The sequence below is a fragment of the Clinocottus analis genome, unplaced genomic scaffold (assembly GCF_023055335.1).
Source record: "Clinocottus analis isolate CAN_PGR_092001 unplaced genomic scaffold, fCliAna1.0.p SCAF_21, whole genome shotgun sequence".
Classification (NCBI taxonomy): domain Eukaryota; kingdom Metazoa; phylum Chordata; class Actinopteri; order Perciformes; family Cottidae; genus Clinocottus; species Clinocottus analis.
In genome coordinates, this window is record NW_027175943.1 from 3,927,193 (window position 1) to 3,949,287 (window position 22,095).

The window sequence follows — 22,095 nt, forward strand, 5'->3', positions numbered from 1 at the left end:
AAACCATTGTTTAACTCGGTGACAAATGTTGCATTTATTTACGACGCATTTATCGGGTCGTAAAGGGCCTCTTTACAACACTTTATCGTCTTTATTTGAGATGCAACTGCAGTCCCAGCGCCGAGCACCGACACACGTGAACTCGACGTTAGCTCGCTGAGCTGAGCTAACCGTCAAGCTAAACTCACGCCCGGACTCACGGTAAGAAAGTGACTGACAACACGTTTCAACGATTGGTAACAAGTTAATTAAATATATGCATTTGTTGGGTAACATTAGTTTCGGATGCAATTGTACAAGTAATTACTGGTTGACCGGTGACGTTTGTTGTCGAGTAAAATGAGCTAGCAAAGCTAACGCAGGCTGCGCATGCTTTCTTTGCATGCGTTAGCACACTAAGCATTAGCACATTAAGCGTTAGCTTAAAACATCATAAGTTAGAATTAACTTGGTGTTAATTGCGTTACTCACAGTATGAGCTCTTACGTCGTGAATGTGTGAACTTCATGTTTTTAAAGAAAACAGTTTTTATAACTTATTGGTTAATATGGCGTAAAGTTAGCATTTGAGTCAGTAACTCCGTTCAGTTCTCCACATGGTCAATGCTGCACATCATTTTGAGGTTCAGTCCTCGTTAATATAACCTTACTGGTGAGGTCTTTCTTTTACAAACCACATTTGAAAGGTTTATTTAAATAGGATTTATTTTTTACAGACAAAAGCATTTTATTGGTAATTTTTTCAAATAGCTCCGAAAACTGCAAAGTTGAAGTTTACATTTCTAATACTGTACTCTGATACCACTCTATGGTTATTTCATGTATAATTATTGAGAGCAACCTAATTCTTAGGAGGCAGATGCTTCTTGACTGAAAAAACCCTTCTGTTTGACTATACACGCCTCACATCACTTCCTGGTTTTGGTGGTCTAAGTAATTATCAACAGAGGATTGCTTCCTTTGATGGACCATAACAGGACACCACCAGCCACTTTGTAGTCGTTACTGCTGCACGCGGTCCAACCTTGTCTTGCCCCGCCCCCCTGAATGACATCAGCTGCCCGGCTAGCTCAGTCGGTAGAGCATGAGACTCTTAATCTCAGGGTCGTGGGTTCGAGCCCCACGTTGGGCGCACAACTTTTAGTGATTTGGGAGTTTTCAATTTCTGCTTGTTATTAATGAGAATTCACAGCCAGCTATACTATATGTTTGTAAAAAAAAAAAAACACTGAACTGTTAGTATATCAGTACAACAATAGAAACAAACTTCTACGGCTAAAAGATTGACTCTGCAGTTTTAAATGTTAGCCCTGTATTCTCAACATTTCTGGCTGGAGAGAGCAGCAGTTTTGTGACCCCACCCCTCCAGTTTACAACAGTTGCCTGGCTAGCTCAGTCGGTAGAGCATGAGACTCTTAATCTCAGGGTCGTGGGTTCGAGCCCCACGTTGGGCGCATTACATTTTTAAAGTTATGACTAAAACAGTCGTAACTGTTTTAGGTGCCCTAACATTTTATGCGCCCAGTCTTTTTTTTAGCGAGGGGCGCACTAAATTTTTACACTATAACAATTGTAAATATACCGCACTTAAATTAAGACGCTAACGCTCTAATCCTATTACAGTGCGAGCTGGGCAATGAAACACGACTTCTCCTCACCGAATACCAAATGTTTTTGCGCCACCTCATTCCCCACCCATCCCCCTTTGCTGCAGAGCATATGCTCCAAAAACGATCGCTGTCATACTTGCATTGTCCTCGTCTCTGTGGCGCAATTGGTTAGCGCGTTCGGCTGTTAACCGAAAGGTTGGTGGTTCAAGCCCACCCAGGGACGGCAATGCTTTTTTCTTTTATGCATAACAGCATGCAATAAAATCTGTGCAATGTAATTGATACATTTAAAACGATTATTGGCTTGGACCTGTTTTTTGCCCACTTATAGCTGTCTACCTGTGTTTGGGTTACTTGGATAAGTCTTACAACCATGTCCACCGGGTAAACTAAATGTGGTTCTTCTTGTCCTGAATCTACCACTGTTGTTGTGCAAATTTTGGTTTTATTTAGAGCGTATACGGACATCTTGGTAAAAGAGAGAGTTCATGGAAAGGGCTGATGGGATCTCAGAGTCCTGTAATATCCAGCAGAGCAGAGGCAGATATACTGACAGACTGTCACACAAACTACCTGTCAACCAGTCGGACTGTCCGAAACCAGCTGGATCTTCCTCGCCAAAAGTTGTTCAAGATGATCCTGACCCACAAGTAAGTAAAGCAGTTTTGAAAAGATTGGGAGTGTGAAGACTTAAACCACTGAAATTAGAGAAAATAAAACTCAAAAATGAACACATACCACTATTGCAATCATATCAAAGAATACAACTTATTGGGCTTAAATATTTTCCCCCAATGTTTGGGCTGGTTTATCGTGAGTAACTTTCACCTTAATTACCTCCGATCTCCTTGTAGATTGTTTAAAGCATAAATTGAATTTCATCTCATCAATCTTGCAGACTTAGTAAAGTATACATACATACATACATACATACATACATACATACATACATACATACATACAAGTAACAACACAATGATCCTGCTTTTGTATCTTATTCAGTCATTTATTCAGTATGATTGTCATGAGTATTGAATTTTATAAAACAGTAAATGCAGCCGCTACATTAACATACTGTAGATATGACCAACATGCAACAAGGCACCAAATACTTTTTTTTTTTCAAAAAGTTTAATTTTCCATCACTATTCATCGCATAAGATTAAAATGTAAATAGAGGAACTCCTCAAATTGACTTTTCTTTCAAGAGTCTATATGTCTGATGGAGAAATTTTTCAAGTCTGTCTTGATTCCCTCACGCAGGCTGCCAAAAGACAATGACTACACGTGGCTGGTCTATTAACACAAAACAGTCCTTGAATATTAAGCTTAAAAACTTGTCCCACGTATGATAGAGTTAGTATTGACATGTGAAATGTAGTGCTTCCATGTATGTGTGCAAATAGACAATATGTTGCTGAAACACAAGGATTTTCATAAGCAATACACACCGGCTATGATTTCGACATTGCCTGGTTAGCACTGCACAACTTAACGAAAAAAAATGGAGAAATCAGAAAACCGTTTGCAGTCTTTTGGAAAACGTTCAACTCCTCAGCCGGTGTGAACATCCTCAAACATCTGAAGCAGAACAAACCGTTGGGGACATAAACTCAAGTCAACCAATCAAAAGAGTGCAGATGAGGATTGTAGCTGCAGGAGCGCTTGGAGGCCATTTTCCCGCCGGTCCAACGGCTCGGCCACAAGCTCTTTTGTTTTTTTTTCCATTACAAATCCCGTCCCTGCTCCCGGGCCGTGTCTCCAGTTTGATCCTTCTGGGAAGTGCTCAGCGCGAGCTGCATGGCCCAGACGCTCAGCGGCCTCATGTACGCCAGAGAGCGGTAGATGCCCTTCTCGCAGTAGGCTTCAGGGGTCTGGAAGGCCATGCCCAGCCGCTCCCACACAGTCCGGTAGCAACCCTCCGCCGTGCGCATACCTTCCTCCCGCATACCCTGAGAAGAGAAGGGAAAAGACAGAGGCGTGAGGTGAGGCACAAGTGGACTTATGGATCAATACCACCGCTATCCTTTTAATATGAAGCGCAAGTCATGATTAAGAGTTAACATTTTAGATTAAAACCACAGAACTGGAACAAAACTTTCCTCCAAATAATACATTCATTGTGGTTTTCCATGACTTCAAACCAAATTTCCATGACCAAAACATTTTGTGAAATCTCGAAAAAGTGAGAAAATTTAGTATTTAAACTAACAATGATACTTTAAAAGCATACATTATACCTTAAATGACACAAATGAATGAGAGACAATAGTTTGATCAAAAGAATAAACATTTCTATAGATGCCTGTATGTACACCGGCTTATATTTTGATCGTCTTTCTTTTAAAAGCATACAAATTATTTCAAAGTCAGTGGAAATGAACGACATGAACACATTCACATGACTTTTCCAGGTTTTCCACGACCGTAAGAATCCTGTTGAGTGTTTTTTTTACACCTTGAATGTGAAGTCAATAGTAAAACACACACAGACACACACACTAACCTCGTGGATCATGGTGGCTGCCAGTCCGTACACGACTCCGATCCAGACCTCATCTGACTGGACACTGGACCGGTCCGGCACTCCTTCAGGACGCATCCCGTTCACCGCGCCCATCTGGCCTCCAGCGAAGCTCATTACGTTCAAGTCGAAGACGGACTTTAGTGCGCTCTGGATCTTTTCTTGTGGAAAAGCCTGGAGGGAGAGAGAGAGAGAGAGAGAGGAAGTGATAGCGAGACCACAAAGCTTTGATGATCAAAGTAGACAAAACATGTGACGTAGATAAAAGTAAACAGAGTGGCAGTTGTTCAAAGGACCGGTTGGGTTTGTGCTGGTGGACGTCGGCTCGGACGTGACTGTGGACTTGCTGTTCTTTGTTGGACTGACACAAACGAAGAGAAGCCTCTTCTCCGGCCTCGGGTTAATGTGCATCACCCCTCTTCATCTTCAGCCAGATGACATCTAGTTGCTCTGCCCTTCCCCCACAGCTCATTGTCTCCTCTTAGATTAGAGCGCGCTCACAGTTTGAAGGTGTTTTAACTCACCTTGTAGTCTCCATCCCCGAGCCCGGAGGCCCTCAGGAACCAGTGGCCAGCACACTGGTCAGACATCACGCTGTTGGAAAGGTCTCTCCCGCTGCTGTCATAGTTGTAGTACTTGCCTAAACATGAAAGTAAAAGGGTAAAGGTAGTTCAGATGATGTATTATAGCCTCCCGCTGTTGATTTAATCTTTTCAAGGGATTTTATATAACTTACCGTTCCACAGCAGTTTGTCATACGCAGCGCTGCCTCTGTCCAAGATGTCCCTGTAACGTTTGTATGTCTCCTCGCTGTCCACCAGTCTGGCCATTTTACACATCACACACAGGGACGCCAACCACAGCCCACCACAGTACGCACTGTAGAAAATGAAATGCAGGAATTTAAGTCAAGATATATCTCAGTGGGGGGAAATGCACTGGTTTGTAGGTTTAAATCTACAACTCTAAACAAACAGCGTTATTCTTTAAATCATTTCCAGCGTAGAAATCATCTACACACGTTAATTTCACAGACTTGGAGTTGTGAATGCACTTACCAAAAAGTGGTTTCTTCCTTTTGAGGAGTGCAATTAATGAAAATATCTTTTTTAAGGATTTGATTAACTTCAATTAAAATAGACAGGCTACATTATAAGTATTAATTGCTTTAAGGTTCAGAATGTAATGGTATTAGGTGTTGACTGTGCAAATAGTGACTGGTGTGTACACACACAAACACACACATGCACACTTCATGATTGCTGAAATTGAGATGAGTCTACTTTGTTGTGTGTGTGTGTGTGTGTGTGTGTGTGTGCGCGTGTGTTACCTTTGACTGACAGGGTGTCGTGTTGCTGAGCACTAAGCTAAATTACTAAATACCACTTCATTATTTTTACATGCTACCACAACACCTGCAGTGACTCGAGTAAACAACCCAAGTCCTGAATATTCATCACTCAACTGCGTCTTTCCGCCACCGCGTCTCTCTACTGACGGTGTTTATTTCAGGGCCTCCTTGTGTATTCATCCTCTCACCTTGGTCCAGTCACCGTCCAGCCGTCGTAGGTCTGGTCTGCGTACCCGGAGTTCTCTATCAGCCCGTCTCCATCCAGGTCGAACTTCATCTCTGACTCCATCGCCGCCTAGCAGACCAACCACAACAAGGACGTCTGAGTGCAACACACTCGCGTTTTGCGTCGCCACTACAAATTAAATTGACACAGGTGATGTCGGGCAGCTCTACCTGGCAGACGGGCCACATGTCCTGCAGGTACTGACTGTCCTGGGTGAGGTGAAAGTCTCTGTACACCTGCAGCACAAACTTGAGGTTCAGGTCCTTCCAGTCTGCAGTGTCGTGGATGAGGTAGGCGTTCACCCTCTGCCACGGCTCGTCGTCTGTCGCGTGGAGGAAATTAAAAAAATACACTTTTGAACAAGGTTCAAGTGCCACGATAGCCTAAAACGTAGTAGTCGTTCTCTTACCCGGGTCTCCGATGTCGTGAGGCACCACGTTTTTGGCCTTGACGGCAGAGCAGCGGCCGCTCATCAGATGGAGCCGCTCCGTCGGGTCTTGCTGAACCACACTGCCGGCTGAGGGGAGACTCGCGCTGTGAAGCCGTCCGACGCTTTTTTTTTTATTTTTTAATCGAAGAGACACGCTGAGATGACTGATAAAAACACTCACCAATGTCGTACTGCACACTCAAGGCAAGTTTGGGCCACAGCATGATGAGAGCGAAGGAGGCGTAGAAGTGCACGTCGTATGTGTTGTACATTCTGTACTCCTGACCTGTGACACAGCGATAGCTTCGTAATGTGGGTCACAAGGCTGTGAAATGTTTGCACTGCAGCTGAATGAGTGTCAATTTAGTTTAATCATTTCTTCTGCGACAGGTTTTTAATACATGTTAACCGATCGCAGGTTTTTATTATGTGGTATCTTGTCTATTGTAACACTATCTGTCTTTTTATGATCTATTATGCAGGTCCTTTGTTCCCATGGTTTTGTTTGTATATTTTATATATTTGTTCAATGCTTTTATGGTATGGTTTTTTTGTTTGTCGCCATTTGGGTCGTGTTTATGCTTTGCTTATCTGTGGAAGCACTTTGTAAACTCTGTTTTTAAAAGTGCTATATAAATAAAGTTATTATTATTATCACTATGCATCTGTTTTTTAACTTCCTGTTCACTTTTATGTCGGATTTGTCACATTACTAAATAGTTTTGAACTTAAATTAAAAAAGCCTAGAAAGTGATCAGCTTTAATCATTTCTTGATCGTAATTATAAACATATGCAAACTAGTAACATAAGATAAACTGCTGGAGGAACGAATGATCGATTCACCTGCTAATTATATTCCTGAATACATCATAAAGATATTCAGTTTCCGATCGCATAAAACTGAGAAACCGTTTCGAACATTTCTGAAACAATAAATCTAAACAGCTGCAGCTCCATTTGCTGTCTAAACTATTTCAGCTCTAAACGTCTGCGTCTACCTTCGAGGTAAGCGAAGCGGCCGAACTCCTTGATGACGTCGGGCTGAGCGGGCAGCCCGCCGTCCTCGCTACGCACGCCACCGCTGACGTCGGCGTCCTCCGGCAGCTCCGTCCACACCGAGCCTCCGTCCACCACAAAGTACAGCTCGTTGAAAAGGGCCGACTTGTACCAGGAGGGGAGAGAGCTGCAACACGAGCCACGAACAGCGATCAGGAAAAGACCAGGGATTGGTGTTGACGTCATCTAAATGCAGCCTACAGAGCGTTTATAACTCAAGCTACCTGTCCTGCAGCACGGGTCTCTGCCACTTCTCGATGCTCTCCTCCCACCGCCTGTAGTGCGTGAGGGCGTAGTGGCTCAGCGAGGGCGACGCGTCCCCTTTGCTCCCAAAGTAGCGAGCGTACCTCCTGGAAACAGAGACGACACAAGCGGACGTTAGCGGCACAACAACGCGGCGTCTTCACAAACCAATACAAAAGCAGAAAAGCTTTCAGTCTTTCACAATGAGGTCGGAGGTGTGGCCGTTTCAGTTTGGCCTGAGGCTTTGAGATCAGACACGACATTGAAAGTATATACTTGTGACGTACCGGATGTGTTCCCTCTCCCTGGAGCCGAAGGTGATCGTGGGCATGTCCCAGGTCAGGCAGAACTCCAGGCCGTTGCGGCTCTGAGGCGGCACGCAGCAGCCAGCAGCCAACGCCGCCGCCACCTTCTCTCCTTTTGGCGTCGGCGGGCTGGACCCTGCAGCGGTATAAGTGAGAGAGGAAGAGGAGAGGACCAAGGGGTCAGCATGGATATATGTGACATCTTTTATCAAACTCAAAACTAGGTTTCACATCGCAATACATAATTAAGGTTCGGCATTGACCCGGAGTAGTCAGGTCAGCTTCATAGTGGCTCAGCACTGACCTGTAGGAGAGTCCAGCCGCCCGTCAGTGATGAGGTCACTCCACAGGCCGCTGCAGGTTCCCTTTGGGCTGAACGCCGTCTGGTGGCTGACCTCCCTTCCAGGCTGTTTAAAATGTGCACACAAACACACACGGTCCTGGTAAATCTAATGCCTCATGCTCACTTCAGATTTCACAACCAGTTAAATTGTTACAAATCCACTTTTCCAGATAACAGAGACTATTGTTGCAAATCCTGTTTACTCCTTGTGGGATTTCTTGTTCTACGACTAAAGAAAAAACCCTGAGGCCGCTAACAGCCACCCGCTCGTGAAGCCAACCTGTTCTCGGGCCGCGATGCACAGGGTGTAGGGGTTCACCGCAGTGCAGTGATGGAGCAGGACCCCAGACACCGCCTCCCCTTCCTTCTCCAGGTGGAACGGCTCATTCCAGTGTCCCCCGCTCTTGTCGTCCTTGTGGCCCGACCCGTTCACCACGGTGAACATGATGGAGACGTCCAGAGCGTAGTCGTTGTTGTTCTCTACGTCCCACACAAATACGGCCACAGGCAGGCTAGAGTCCTGAGGGAAAAGAGGGGAAAACGTGGAGGAATTACTCAACATCTCAGCTGAATTGAGCTGAATTAGCCATTTGGCACAGTTCTGACAAACATCTATGACTTGGGTCTACTGGATGGTGTGAAACCCGAGGATGCCTCAGTTACCTGGTAGTCGTGAGGGATGACGGGGGAAACCTGTCTGCAGGTCAAAGTGACGTTCTGTCCCGGCAGGTGGTAGACGGTCCAGGCGCGGGGGTACAAGGCGTGGTAGAAGGCGTACTCGCCGCAGTATCCCCAGTTCCAGCCCTGCAGTGTGGGCGGGCGCTCCACGGACAACACCTGCTGGTAAACCGTTTGGCCCCCGCGACGCAAACACACTGTGAACTGGGAAGAGACAGCGGTGTGAGTAGCAGGGGTTTCGTTTGCGGAGGTTCAAGAAATGAGACAGCCTCATCTTCCTGCATGTCCCAGAATGCCATCTGACAACCCCTTTGGTGAAATGTCTAAACCTGATAGTCCTGAATACCAAAACAAAGAAAAGAGCTTCAGCAGCACTTAAATGGCACTTACTGATAGCACTTTGTAGTTTGGCTCTCTTGAAGGAATTGTACTTTTCTTTATTCTTGTTGTTCTGAGTTTGTACTCTTGTGGTTGAATGCACTTATTGTAAGTCGCTTTGGATTACAGCATCAGCTAAATGAAATGGAATATAGCAAATTCTACTTTTTCTATCCCACTAATTCTCCACTGTGGCTGCATTGGAAATATGCCATTGTGACATTTGGCCAGTAGTTCAGGCAAATAGGAAAATGACAGCATAAAAGAACAAGACAGATCCATAAAAGTAGATTAACTGTTTCCATTATTTTATAGGAAGGGCCTCAATATAAAGACCAGCCCAATGCGGATGGGAACAGAAACTGTTCCTGGCAATCACCGAGACCCAAAGAAGTCTCGAGCTATGCAACGACATATAAACCTCGTCTTCAAAAGACTGAGGGAGGAATTGTTGGACTTTGTTTGCCGAGATACAACTGTACAGGATAAAAAAGGGGAATATATATACATATATATACACATACACAAATCCTTTCTTTGTGATGTAGTTTGCTTCTACTCCGTGTAGTTCATACGTGCCTGGTTTGCTGTGACGGTTTTGTAGTGGTACATCCCAGGGTTCAGTTGCCATCTGCAGAATTCCCCCCTCCAACCTCTCGTGATGGTTCCTCCTCCAATGCCGCCGAGAGGAGCGCCTGTAAATTACACCAATCAACAAGTCGTATGGCGTCAACTTGGATTCAGTCCCTTTTCCCTTTTAAAGATCTTGAACAGTCAAAATCAAAATCTAGTTCTTATCCCATATAAGAGAATCAAGAGCCTTCAGCACCGATGGGACCTACGTTTGGACATAAATGCATCCATGATATTGGATCATTCATCACTGAATGGATACGTCGATATCAGTGTGTGGTTACTTACAACCCTTGTGAGATCCTGAACTCACCGTATATTTGACGTAAGGGTTGGGCCCGAAACATGTCGATGAATGGAGCCTTCTTTTCCACCTGGGTCTTCTTGTACCACCATTTTAGATACCTATAGGACACACACAGTATAAAGCCCACAGATTACCGTACAAATCATCAGTGGAAAGGTTAAAGTGGAAGGGCTGAAAACCAGCGAGGAAATCAGCAAACATTCAGACAGTTATAACACAGTTTATAGCCAGACATGCACCTAAACCACAGTCACGTGTTAAAGAATATGAATAGGCTCTTATCAAATAAGTTAACAATTAAACACCACAAGCATGTGTGCAACTGGTTATCATGCTTTCTCTCTCTGCTTGTTTAAAAAAGCACATATAGACGTTTGTAACCCGTTAGCACACACACACACACATAAAAGAGGGAATTGTACAACTGTATGAAGGAAGCTAGAAAGTTGAGGAGCATGAAGTGGCTGCTCTACTTTACCCGAGTCATGTTGGCAGTAGGGAGTGTGTGTAACACATGTGCAGGAATGTGTGTGTGTGTGTGTGTGTCCAGTTGCAGATCTCATCACACCGGCATTGTGGTGTAAAATATTAATGAGGCTGTGTTACAATAGGTTTGAAACGGCTCCCGGGGCCCGAGGCTCAGAAGAGCGCCGCTAACGGAGAGTCATCAATGTGTGTTTGTGTCCCCAACTCCCGGCTGAGCTCCACTTTCTGCTCAAATGCCAAATAATGTGGAACACTGCTGCAGGGCTGAGGGGTTGCATTTTAGCAAACGGGGCCATTGGTTGGTGGCAGGGTGCTACAAATCTCTTGTCTTAACACCAGCAGGAATCGTGTGTACGCCCTCATCCCTCTGTGAGCAGAGGCAGATTGATCTGGGCTGACATTAAACGGTTTAGGAACTCCCCGACTGGAGGAAACCCGAGAGCGCGAGAGTCAATATGATTAGCCCGCTTCAGCAAACATTTCAGTGTCGCTGCCTTTGCAAAGCAGAGCTTTACCTCGCAAACTGTAAGCAGCTGGTAAACCTCTCGGATCCTGAAGCATCTCGTCTCGTGAATCAGCACTTTTGAAAGTGGATGAACTTACTGTTTTATTCCATAACGTGGCCTTTATTCTAAATAAAGTGGCCCAGCTACCCTGCAAGAAACCTTGGCCATGCATCATAATATCAAAGTGGCTTATCCATTATGTCGAACAGAGGGAAGTGGAGCTTTGTGCTCAGCATTATGATCTTGTCTACATACCCAAATATTCAACAATGTGTGGTCCACAAAGGACTTTCTTCCATGCAACTGCAGAACTGCTGTGAATGTCACTGCAGGGACGGACTACTGCGAACAACAGCGTCACAGGAAAAGCTCCGACCAGAGGAACAACAATAGTCCGCTCCCCTCTGAACGATGAATGGGATCAGTAAAAGAATTATTTGAAGCCACGGCAGGCTGCATTATTGTGAGGACCTCGTTGTTCTGTGGATAAACTCCAATGCAAACAGTCCGCCCGGATCTGGCTCTGAATACATGGCAAGTAGAGCTTGATCACCTGGATCTCACCTGTGTGAGCTCAAGCTGGCCTCTGGTTCGCCACAGTCAACAGTTCTCATGAAAGCAACTTGTTCCACGGTTAGCTTGTTTGTTTTAGGTGCAAAAAGCTAAAATGATTTACAGCATTTCGACATAGATTTATGGTAATCCCACATTGCGAAACCTCTCGCTTCAATGATGAAGAGCTGCAGGTCTCTACCTCGGTCTAATAGTATAATCTCACAACAAATACCATAATCTGTGCAATGATTGACAGATGTCGCCATGGAAATTAACCAACAGAGAGACCGTGGCTTTGGTGAGAAATGAGAAAATGCTTTGTAGGGGGTTTTTTTGCATTGATTTAAAAAAAATTGAAGGAACAATGTGTTTTTAGTTTTAACATTGCAACAGATTTCTGAAGTGAAGCAAGATTGCGGTTCAACGTTAACTGTTTTTTGGGAACTTGATGGAGCTCAGCCGAGTACTATGTAGTGTGGAAATAATGCACCTCTCTGTCGTTTGCTCACAGCTTTCAGAAAATGACATATCAAGCGCCAACGAGCCGCGTGGTAACAATAATATGAAAGCTTGAGTTATTCACTTCGATACATTTTGTCTTTGGTCAACAGGAATCAGAGTCTCCATCACCAAAGTGTACGCCTGATGACGGACACGACGTTCACACCCGACTCACTCCGACACCGCCCGCGCGCTCTGGGGTAGAAATAAGTGAGTGAGAGAGTGTTGCTGGCCCAGCGCCCAACAATCCAATGTATCACTCTGCCTCTCGGATGTCAGCAGGTTGTTGACAAAACAAAAGCATCACATCAGCAGATGTTGAAAACTGTGATGGATTTCTTTTCTTTACTTTTTTTTTTTACTGTAACTGGAGGGTGACCCTTCAGCTGCAGTGATTTAAGCTGTATACTCTCTGGAAGCTTTTCAAGCAGAACTACTTATGTTTTGTTTTATATTATTGGAGTGCCTTGAAAGTTTAACATGATTACTTGTGGCAGCCTCGACCTTTTGCAGGCCGGATTGCACTTTACGCCTCCTGCCTGTTGAGACATATAGCACCTCCCCTGGTGCTAACCTGTGTCAAACATCCACCTCATGGCTTAACACGGTCCACACTATAGGTTGCTCCGACATAAGTGTGTAAACTAAACAGCTTGTGTCAATAGTGACAATCTCTGAGGTGTGGCGTCCATTATTATATCCAACTAGGGTGTGGCTTTACAGACCTGTTGATTTATTTTAAACTGCCACTAGCATATAAGTAATAATTCCTTCTCATTAAACTCAGTCGTTGCTCTTTAATCTGCATCTCCTCATAAAGACTGGACATTACCCTGCAGGTGAAATATAAAAGTAACCAAGAATAATCCACTTGTGCTCCGTCAGCTGCATGTAAACAGAGTGCATGTGCATGAGAGGAGATGTCTCACCTGATTCCAAGCCCGACGTGCTCCAAGACATTGGACAGTGAGACATCTTTTGCCTGAAAGGGCTTTCTCTTCTCCTTGAACTCGTGCGCCAGACAGATCCTCCAGCCCTCCTTGGGCACCCCATAACCCATTTCCTTGGAGACGTACCGACTCATGAGGTCCGCGGAGGATTTCTCGCCCCACTCCGTGTTCATTTTAGCAGGACACCCAACGGGGAGCTGAAAGTGCGTATGAATGGGGGGCGAGAGGGCAAAGACACACTTTGTGGTTGCAAACAGGGAGTTGTCAGCAGCTTATCGTGCATTCAAAGTGGCGTAAAACACTGAGGCGGTTGCTCCATGTGCGATCTATGAGTGGATTCAAAGAGTCATTCCTGGGAGGTAAACCGGTTCTCAACTGACGAGCTCTGAATACCTGCAGCTAAAAAAATGGCTCCTTCGTGTGGAAAGTCCCAGGGCCATTATAGCATTATTAATATCCACAAGAGAATTTAGCCTCCACAGCTCCAGACGTTCATATGATCGGAGACCAGATGCAGCAATGTGTGTTTTTTTTTAACCCCCGTTGCCCTCTTTGCACGGAGTCCGGATGTGTCAGCGGCAGCTGCGGCTGGATGGATGACAGCAGGACACCAACAGGACGTGTTGCGGATGCTGGTCTCGTTCAGGAAACCTACAGTGAGATCAAAGACGACCAAAAAAAAAGAAAAAATGGTTAAAAAGTAGTGCTCACATTTACCTTCTACTGTACATGACAGGACGACCGATATGGAGCACGCTGCCAAGCCGCAGACAGATAACAGTGGGTGACGTTGTCATGAATTAATCACGTAACGTGAGCTAACTCGCCATTTAACAGCAGGAAAGAAGAGTTGATATGTGTGTTTCAATACCGCGTCATTCCACTGCTGCTCCGGACCAGACCTCTCTTGGGACTCTGTAGCTTCAGCTAACGAGACGCTCTCGGCGCAAATCTTTTACATTTGTCGCTGGGAAGCGTGGTGACTTTGCCCTCAACATTGACTCTCAGGTAACAATATAGCTCAGGCTGCTTTCGTATACGGCCTCCTTTTGCAATATTGGCTTATACAAAATTTAAAAAAGCTATTGAGCATGTCTTAGACCAAAACAAAAAAATCAAAGAATGGCTAATTGTTGCTAGAGTTTGATGGTCAAAATCAGTAAATATGTTGGAATTAATGGATGCCTGAAAAAGCTCACCCAGGGATTAACTAACATCTGTCAACTAAGGCGCTGCTAAGAATATACCATTCTGGTCCTAAAGGGGTGACTAGATTCACACCTACTTATTACTCTGGATTCCAATTAATATTTATTAACAAATAAAAAATGAATTACAATTTATAAATTAGTTATGCAATGATTCATGGACATTTCGACGTATTAGTGCAGAAAAACAAGGAATATTTGTACATTTTCAGCGTGCGCCTCCCTCTGAGTTACCATAGCAACATCCCCCCCCCTCTGGTCTGCTGTGCCACGGAACGTATTCTACATGGCCGACCAAAAACTATTACAGAGATTTTATACTGCCCTTTTTAAAATCATTTTAGACATGTTTTAACGATTGAAATATTGCTATGAGGTTAAACACCTCTTACTTTTGGATTAAACAGTTTTTTTCTGATACTTGTTATGATCTCGGAGTTTTACTTTTCCTTGGTTCGTGATTGGTCGGGAAGCACCGGATATGTATTTGTTTACTGTCGCTGGCTGGACTGCTAGCTGACTAGATACGCAATGCCTAGTTCTTCGGGAAAGAAAGTTAAATTGTGAATCGTTTTATTCTAGAAGTCAATTTAGGTGCCCCTTGTGATAAGACGACGCAACTGTCTTCCCGCAGTGACGTTTGAGGACAAGGTATGCATTTAAATGACCCTGAAGCAGCAGCCATTAGCTAGCAAGCGAGCCTCAACAAGTTAACTTCTGTCTGACCAGCTTGTTGTGGTACGAGTAAACAAAACTAACTTAATTATGATCTTACTATAAGAACTAAGCAAAGTGTTTTCTGATCTCAAAGCATTTTGTTCGGCACCATAGTTATTTGACGTTTCATTTCGGTAACGTGAGTGTTGTCGGTGTGTAACGTTACAGATGATCGAGGTGGTGGCCTCCATGGCCCGGGGCCCCGTCTTTCTCGCCGGGGAGCTCATGGAGTGTCTCATAACGTTCACCAACCCGATGTCCCACCTGTCCACCTCTGCCAGCTGGTAGGATTGAACTCCTTACACCTCTTTATTCATCATAGACCTGAACATGGACATAAAGATGCTACCTTCTTGTCTGTTGAGATTCATCCAAATCAACAAAGAGTACCAGACAGAAACATATATTAAATGTAGTGAAGATAGAAGTCTTATGTGCACAAACAGGGACTGGTATTTATTTATGGACAAGTTGATGAGAGTTTGCACTGGTGTTTTGTGCCACACAGCAACAGTACACATAGTAGAAGAAAGGGGGGTTAACAATTGTAGATACAAAAAGGTAGGACAAAATTACAATATAAATATTTGAAATGTATCAGTTTAAAATGTGCAATTGTTCATCATATGAAGAATGTTTGCAATGTAAAAATGTGGGTTAATGTATGATGTCTCCAGAGAGCACTGTTATTCATATGGGTTTTGTTTTTGAATTTGTGGATCTGTCCGTATTTCTTTTCTACTGTCTAGTGACTTGTAACCCCATATGGACTGGGATCATGTGACACAGGACACTACAATTTAAAACATTGAACCAGTCTTGTCTGTAAATGCTTGTGTGTAACTCTTGTGTTTTCCGGCTGTGTCCCAGTGAGATGCTGGCGTGGGCCAGTGCTCAGATCCACTGTCAGTTCCATGCCAGTGAGAGCAGAGTGGCCCTGCCGGCCCAAGGCAACAAACAGGATGTCCAGGCTGAGAGCAACACAGTGCTCATTCCAAGCAGAGGTAAGAGGGGAAGGAAGATATGTAACCTGCGATAGGCAGACATACAAATCACGATCAAGCATATAAAAACATGCATTGAAGAATATTTACATGGAGTGTGTGTGTGTGTTATGTTTAAGTCTTTAAACAAAGATTAAATCGCTTCAACACTAATTCCTTTCTTTTACAGGAGAGCGAGGTCAGTGTGTTCTGGACACACCACCCAAAATCTTATTCTGTGACCTGCGTCTGGATCCTGGGGAGAGCAAAACCTGTATGTGTGAACATATGTGAAAAATATTTTAAAATAAATTAAATCTACTTACTTAACTGCAAAATAAGCCTATTTTTAAAAGGAATAAATCAAAAACTTAGTAATTGCTTGTCTAAATGACAACAACTTTACATTAAAGAAATTTTAAATCTGTCATATTCAGTATTTTTAACATTTATAAATGAACATATTTGTTTCTGTGTGTGTGTGATTCAAACAGTGTGACATGCGTATTCTCTCTCCCACAGATTCGTACAGTGAGATCGTACCCGTAGACGGTCCTCCTAGTTTCCGTGGTCAGGCGGTGAAGTACGTCTACAAGCTGACCATCGGATGCCAGAGAGTCAACTCTCCGATCAAACTACTCAGGGTTCCCTTCAGAGTGCTGGTTCTGCAAGGTGAGATCCATTTGGACTACTTTTAAATGTACTCTATGGACTGCAAAGTTGCCAGTGCGAATGAGTTGTGTCACTTACACTTTGAAAACAGCAAGAATGTTGCCTATCGACTTTTTCCTGTCTAACCTGTAGGCATGCCGGAGCCTCCATTCCCTCAGGATGAGGAGGTTTCCCCCTCCAACCCGTTCCTGGAGGAAGAGGATGCGAGCCGCAGGGATGCTCGTCCTTTGGAGAGAGCATTGGACATGCTGATGGTCACTACCTCAAGACGCTGCCCCCGTGAGTCACTGCTCTTTTTAAAGCACTGTTTTATAGAACTTAACCCAAAGCATGACTCACTTTTGTCTGTTTACGTTATCAAGATATATTGACCTCTAAAGAATGAAATGCTAGTTTTTCTTCTTGTAATCTTCTTTTCTGAGTTGTGTTTTCTACAGTTTTTTTTATGTGGATGGCCACATTTGACCTGTGTGTTTCTTTTGTGTTGTCCAGACATGTTTAATATCACCAATTTGCGTGGGAAAGTGGCCAAGTTCTGCATCTTCAAGACCGTTTACAGACTCGGGGAGGACATCGTCGGCACATTCAACTTCTCAGAGGGAGACATTCCCTGCCTGCAGGTGTGTTTTTTGCCCCCCACTCTGTTTTTGTACATTTAGTTTTTCAAACTTGAACAATATTTGTGTAAATGTTTTCCAGTATTCGGTGAGCCTTCAGAATGAGGAGGAGATCCAGCAGCACTACCAGCGGCGCCCCGGGCAGGTCATCAGCGTGACCGGACACGGGCGACACATGGAGTCGTGCCTCCACACCGCCTCCAGCCACTTCTCTCTCCCCGTGCCCCTCAACGTCACGCCGGGTTTCAGCACAGACATAGGTCAGTCATCAGCAGGCTCAGACGTATCACATGTGATGTTTCTAGTGATAATTCAGACATCTTTCTTTTTCTTTTTCTTTTTTCTAAACCATGTTACCAAAATTACCTTGATTGGCCTTTTGGAGCAGAAGATCTTTTGGGGCAGACTCGACAGGATTACCTGTAGATCATGATAACAGTTTATTTTTGGTTGTAAGAGCTTTCATCAATATTGTTTCATGAGCCATCGATATACTTAATGGTGATTTAAAATCATTCACACATTAAATACAGAGCATTTTACACATAGTACCTTCCAGAATGAAAGCGTTGTTTAGGCCCATATTAATGCCTTCTGATAAATACATCAAGCTCCTTTCGAATTCCACAAAATGTACAAACTTATGAATCACACGTCAACTGAACAACTACAACTTTCACTCTGCTTGGACAGTGACGCTGAGGTGGCGCCTCCACTTTGAATTCGTCACCGCCCGGGAGCCGATGGAACCGCCCACCGTTCTGCAGAACCAATCGGAGGTTACGGTTTGGGCAGGGGCGGAGCATGTCGACGTGGATACCTTCAGCTGGAATCTGCCTATCAAAGTCCTGCCCACCAACCCGGCCTTGGCATCCTACATGTCCCACTTTTCAGGGACCAACAGCATTAACATCTGACTGGTGTGTGTGTGGGACTGTGAACGAAAGATAGGTGGGTGTGTGTGTTTGAAGAACTTTGACAATGTCGCAGGTGAAAGGTTGAAGGTTTTAACTTCTCACCTCTGGGTATTTAACACTGACACTTTATAAGCTTAAGTTTCGCATCCTCTTAAAGCCGTAACTACACACCAGTCACTATTGTCATGAGTTAAAGTGTTTCTGAGGGTGTGTGTGCGTGTGTGTACGTGTGTGTACGTGTGTGTGTGTGTGTGTGTGTGTGTGTGTGTGTGTGTGTGTGTGTGTGTGTGTGTGTGTGTGTGTGTGTGTGTGTGTGTACGTGCACAAGTCAGTGAGTGACTTGCATAGAAAGTTTTTATTCTCTCCAGAGCAGAATAGAGGTATACATTTCAGTAACAAGGGATCATTTTAGTCGTCGTGTATGCAGTGCCAGTGATGGATTCCATATGTATATTTTGCAACTTGTGTTCTTTGTGATCCATCTTAACTTCAAATACATCTTTCTTTTTGGACCCAACGATGTGCAACTATCTCTACGGTTGATGTATATATCTTTATTTATTTCATTTTTGATTATTTTACTCACTCTTTCTCATTTTATTGGAAAAAAGTTTTTCATTGAAAATGTTTTTGTTAACATTTTTTTTCTCTCATCTTGAGCAGAATGCTTTATTAAGATGTAAATACTACAAGAGAAAAATATTAAAAGTGTGATATTAATTAGATAAATGTGAGGAAGTCAATCATTAATTCACAAAATGCAACATGGATTCTCTTTGTAAACAAGATTTTTATTTTGAGCGTAAATTGGTTGCAGCAGAGAACGCGTCCAATCCAACAAGAAGTGAGATATATTTACAGTTAGTAATTATTGGATTATTAAGGAATTGGACAAACGGGCTAATGTAATATCTAATTTCAAACAAATAGTGAAAATGAAGTTGAATCTAACAAAGAGTGACGCCTAAACATGTTTAATGTATAACTACTGAATCATTTGTTGGGCTCAGTGTTAGAAATATTCTCTGCTGGAGTTTACTTAAATATATTTTCACAGACACTTCACTCACATTTCCTTCATTGATAATACAATCCAAAAAGTACAGATGCTGTTAAAGTTTTATATTAGTACAGTATGCATACAGAAGGGTTACTGGTATTTAACTATGGTGAGTAATGGTTTCACAGGCGGGTTGATGGAGCAGATAGTTGCTGGTCTGAGAGGTTTCTACCCCTTGATGTGTTGCTGTGGCTCGAGTGACCCGTGGCCCGGGTCCCTGATGTCCTCTCCGGGGTAGCAGAGCAGGCGGGGGTCGGCTGCCTGGACCAGCGACACTTTGCAAGTCAGAGACTCCACCCGCACCTCGCACCACGCGGGGAAATCCACCGGCCGCTGCACCCTGGAGAGGGATCAAGGTAAAGGAGAAGATTCTGTGCAGTTTGTCAAGCAAAAAAGGCTTAAAGAAAACACTTTGCCCGACACGCCTAACTTTATTATTTGTAATGTGGAATGTAAACTAAAACATTGAGAAAAGGGCCTGAATAAAAATAGGAAATGAATGTTCTTTAGCCCTTAATGTGGTAGAAAGTAACAAAGTCCATTTGCTCAAACGCTGTACTAAAGTATAGTTTTGAGGTATTTGTACTTTACTTAATAAGTTCTATTCTATGTTACTTTATACTTCTACTCAACTACACATCAAAGAGAATTGCATCTATTTGACTGTTTTTAACTTACGATATGAAGCATATGATCAACTTTAAAACATTGAAGAATGGGATTATAAAACAAAATATTCAATAGATCCTTTAAATTCTCAAGTGTATAAATTAATACCACTGAGCCTCGGCCAGTTACAACATTAAAAAAGAGGTAAATTCTGCATCATGGCTGCCTTTACATCTTCTGTACCTTTTGCTGCTGGTACTTCAATAAAAACGAAGTCACTGAGTATTTATAAATCGTAGTATTGTTACATGTACTCAAGTAAAGAACCTGAATACTCACTACGCTGCATCACATGGTTCCCCATGAAGACACAGCAATTTAGAGCCACGACTATGAAGTAACTTTCGCTCAGTCTCTCTGGGGCTGGAGCTGCAGTACAGTACCTGCGGGCATCTGTCCACCGAACCACACCGGTGGTTTGTTTACTCACGTCTCGCAGCAACCCACGCCGACGGGCTGCAGGCAGGTGCACTGCATACAAGCGTCCATCCAGGTGTCACCCAGCGAGTACTGCCTGCCCTCGAACACACACAGTGCTGCAACACATGGCACTCAAAAGTGAATTCGAAAAGAAGAAAGTTTCCTTTTCAAAAGTCCAGATAGCATTTTAGAGCATGATCTTACCTCTGGAGTCAAAGTGGCACAACATGGGTGCAGCAGAGCCGCCGCCGGCACACAGAAGAAACCCTGCAGCTGCAAGCATCCAGTGAACCCCGGCGAGCTCCATCTTCATCTGGTCTGGTCTGATTCTAGTTCCCCCTTCTCCCTTTACTCCCTTATTTATACATCCCGGGGCTTTACGACCCCGGCGTGGAGGTGTGGTCAGCGGCGTCATGTGGCCCACAGGCCTGGCTGAAGAAGGTGTCGGCGGTGCCATCCGTTGGGGAATCGGGAGGTGGCGCTTTGTTTGGAGGAGGTGAAGATCTTTGGCGCTGTTTTGGCACTCCGGAGATCACCTTGCTGCGCTTCAGCGGGCATGAACCTCTGAAGTGATAGAAACAATGACACATCCATGTGGTGACTAAGAGAGGGAAAGGGTAGGAGAGGAGGGGTGAGGCGGAGGGCAGGGAGAGAAAGAGAGGTGACGTTCCAAGGAGAGTCGGAGCGAGAGAGAGAGAGGAGAGAAAGAGGGATGGAACGGAATTATCAAACATGATTCATCACCACTCAACCTCTCGCTTTTGTCGGCCAGGTCGCTGTCCAGAGAGTGAAGGAGTGACTAATGCACGGGTAGAACACATGCCTGAATACTAATCTACTGAAATCTCTACATTACATTTCATAAACTCAAAATACAGAGTTAAGAGAGCGTCAGAGGATCTCTCAAGGGTGCTTTCAAACTAAAGGTAAACGTGGTATACATTGGTGGAGAAACATTTCACGCACAAGGCGTCCACTGAAGGGTTTGACGAGTATGAACATGATGTAACTCAACTGGTATGGCCGAGCAGCGACCAGATCTCAAACCACTTTGAAGGTTTTAGCACCACCGACAGTAATTGTTTTTTCTTTTCAGAGGAATGATGCTCGTCCGGTACAGTGATCCTCACTGGGCTGCACACGTGCATTTCTGCTGCCGCGGCCTGCTGCGACCTCTGACCCCGGTCTACCTCAGCAGGATTATCTCATGTGTGATGATGAGGTATGATGTCACATCGTTAACTGCAGTCTGTGACCTCATGCGGGTCCCGTTCAAGCGTCCAACCCCAAAGGAATGACGGACATGCAGAGTGTCAGGGAATATTATTTATGTGTTGGATTTCATGTCACATGGACGACTTCTTTTGTAGAGCTCAACCGTTGTATCAGAGAATCAATAGAATCAGGCAGTATTGGATTTCTACAAGTGTAATAGTAAATCCAATATTGCAGAGAAACAATGCTTAAAGTAATTTGGAAAAAATAATATTTAATGCACAGAAGTTGATCTGAAGATGTTGATCCAAAATTTTGTCGAATCAATAATTCACCGTAGTTCTTTTTCTGGAGCTTTCAGCAATTTCTCATATGATATTAATCCACTGACAAATGTCATGAGATGCCGCTGAAAAAACAAATGGATAGAATATATTAAAAAAAGTCAGACCTTTTGATACACTTTTTCCAGCATTTCTACCCCATCTCTTTTATCGATACTCTCATAACTTAAATCCTCGGGCGTGTCTACATT

General features: G+C 43.9%; 4 protein-coding genes and 3 non-coding genes across 16 annotated transcripts in view; 5 read left to right on the plus strand and 2 right to left on the minus strand.

The window, feature by feature from the left end:
• rgp1 (GP1 homolog, RAB6A GEF complex partner 1) lies at window positions 1-19,522 on the plus strand. 8 transcript variants are annotated; one of them, XM_068587214.1, is made up of 11 exons: window positions 1-201; window positions 2,063-2,259; window positions 15,176-15,291; window positions 15,878-16,011; window positions 16,181-16,264; window positions 16,513-16,662; window positions 16,795-16,941; window positions 17,155-17,282; window positions 17,362-17,539; window positions 17,973-18,230; window positions 19,385-19,522. In XM_068587214.1, the coding sequence occupies exons 2-10, from the start codon at window positions 2,098-2,100 to the stop codon at window positions 18,194-18,196; spliced, it is 1,323 nt and encodes a 440-aa protein (XP_068443315.1). In that variant the 5' UTR covers window positions 1-201; window positions 2,063-2,097; the 3' UTR covers window positions 18,197-18,230; window positions 19,385-19,522. The 8 variants fall into 8 exon arrangements, with proteins under 8 accessions (XP_068443315.1, XP_068443314.1, XP_068443319.1 ...); XM_068587213.1 differs by lacking the exon at window positions 19,385-19,522 and having other exon boundaries at window positions 2-201; window positions 17,973-18,877; XM_068587218.1 differs by lacking the exons at window positions 1-201; window positions 19,385-19,522 and adding an exon at window positions 12,243-12,342 and having other exon boundaries at window positions 2,138-2,259; window positions 17,973-18,877.
• Window positions 1,059-1,131, plus strand: trnak-cuu (transfer RNA lysine (anticodon CUU)). The gene has a single exon. It is a non-coding gene; the product is annotated as a tRNA-Lys (tRNA).
• Window positions 1,381-1,453, plus strand: trnak-cuu (transfer RNA lysine (anticodon CUU)). The gene has a single exon. It is a non-coding gene; the product is annotated as a tRNA-Lys (tRNA).
• Window positions 1,759-1,832, plus strand: trnan-guu (transfer RNA asparagine (anticodon GUU)). Its single transcript has one exon. It is a non-coding gene; the product is annotated as a tRNA-Asn (tRNA).
• Window positions 2,608-14,076, minus strand: gba2 (glucosidase, beta (bile acid) 2). 2 transcript variants are annotated; one of them, XM_068587210.1, is made up of 18 exons: window positions 13,954-14,076; window positions 13,062-13,733; window positions 10,091-10,182; window positions 9,724-9,839; window positions 8,752-8,970; window positions 8,369-8,608; window positions 8,050-8,152; window positions 7,728-7,881; window positions 7,422-7,547; window positions 7,140-7,324; window positions 6,322-6,426; window positions 6,120-6,227; window positions 5,881-6,032; window positions 5,673-5,779; window positions 4,870-5,012; window positions 4,658-4,773; window positions 4,116-4,307; window positions 2,608-3,561 (listed from the first exon to the last, which is right to left on the minus strand). In XM_068587210.1, the coding sequence occupies exons 2-18, from the start codon at window positions 13,253-13,255 to the stop codon at window positions 3,337-3,339; spliced, it is 2,577 nt and encodes an 858-aa protein (XP_068443311.1). In that variant the 5' UTR covers window positions 13,256-13,733; window positions 13,954-14,076; the 3' UTR covers window positions 2,608-3,336. The 2 variants fall into 2 exon arrangements, with proteins under 2 accessions (XP_068443311.1, XP_068443313.1); XM_068587212.1 differs by having other exon boundaries at window positions 13,910-14,045.
• On the minus strand, window positions 19,005-20,658 carry msmp1 (microseminoprotein, prostate associated 1). Its single transcript, XM_068587222.1, has 3 exons — window positions 20,550-20,658; window positions 20,356-20,461; window positions 19,005-19,596 (listed from the first exon to the last, which is right to left on the minus strand). The coding sequence occupies exons 1-3, from the start codon at window positions 20,656-20,658 to the stop codon at window positions 19,425-19,427; spliced, it is 387 nt and encodes a 128-aa protein (XP_068443323.1). The 3' UTR covers window positions 19,005-19,424.
• pik3c3 (phosphatidylinositol 3-kinase, catalytic subunit type 3) overlaps window positions 19,478-22,095 on the plus strand; it is a 13,147-nt gene continuing 10,529 nt past the window's right edge. For both annotated transcript variants that reach the window (XM_068587206.1, XM_068587207.1), the window contains exons 1-2: window positions 19,478-19,612; window positions 21,442-21,567. In XM_068587206.1, the coding sequence (XP_068443307.1) occupies window positions 21,446-21,567 (122 nt within the window). In that variant the 5' untranslated portion in view covers window positions 19,478-19,612; window positions 21,442-21,445. The remainder of the gene's footprint in view (window positions 19,613-21,441; window positions 21,568-22,095) is intronic.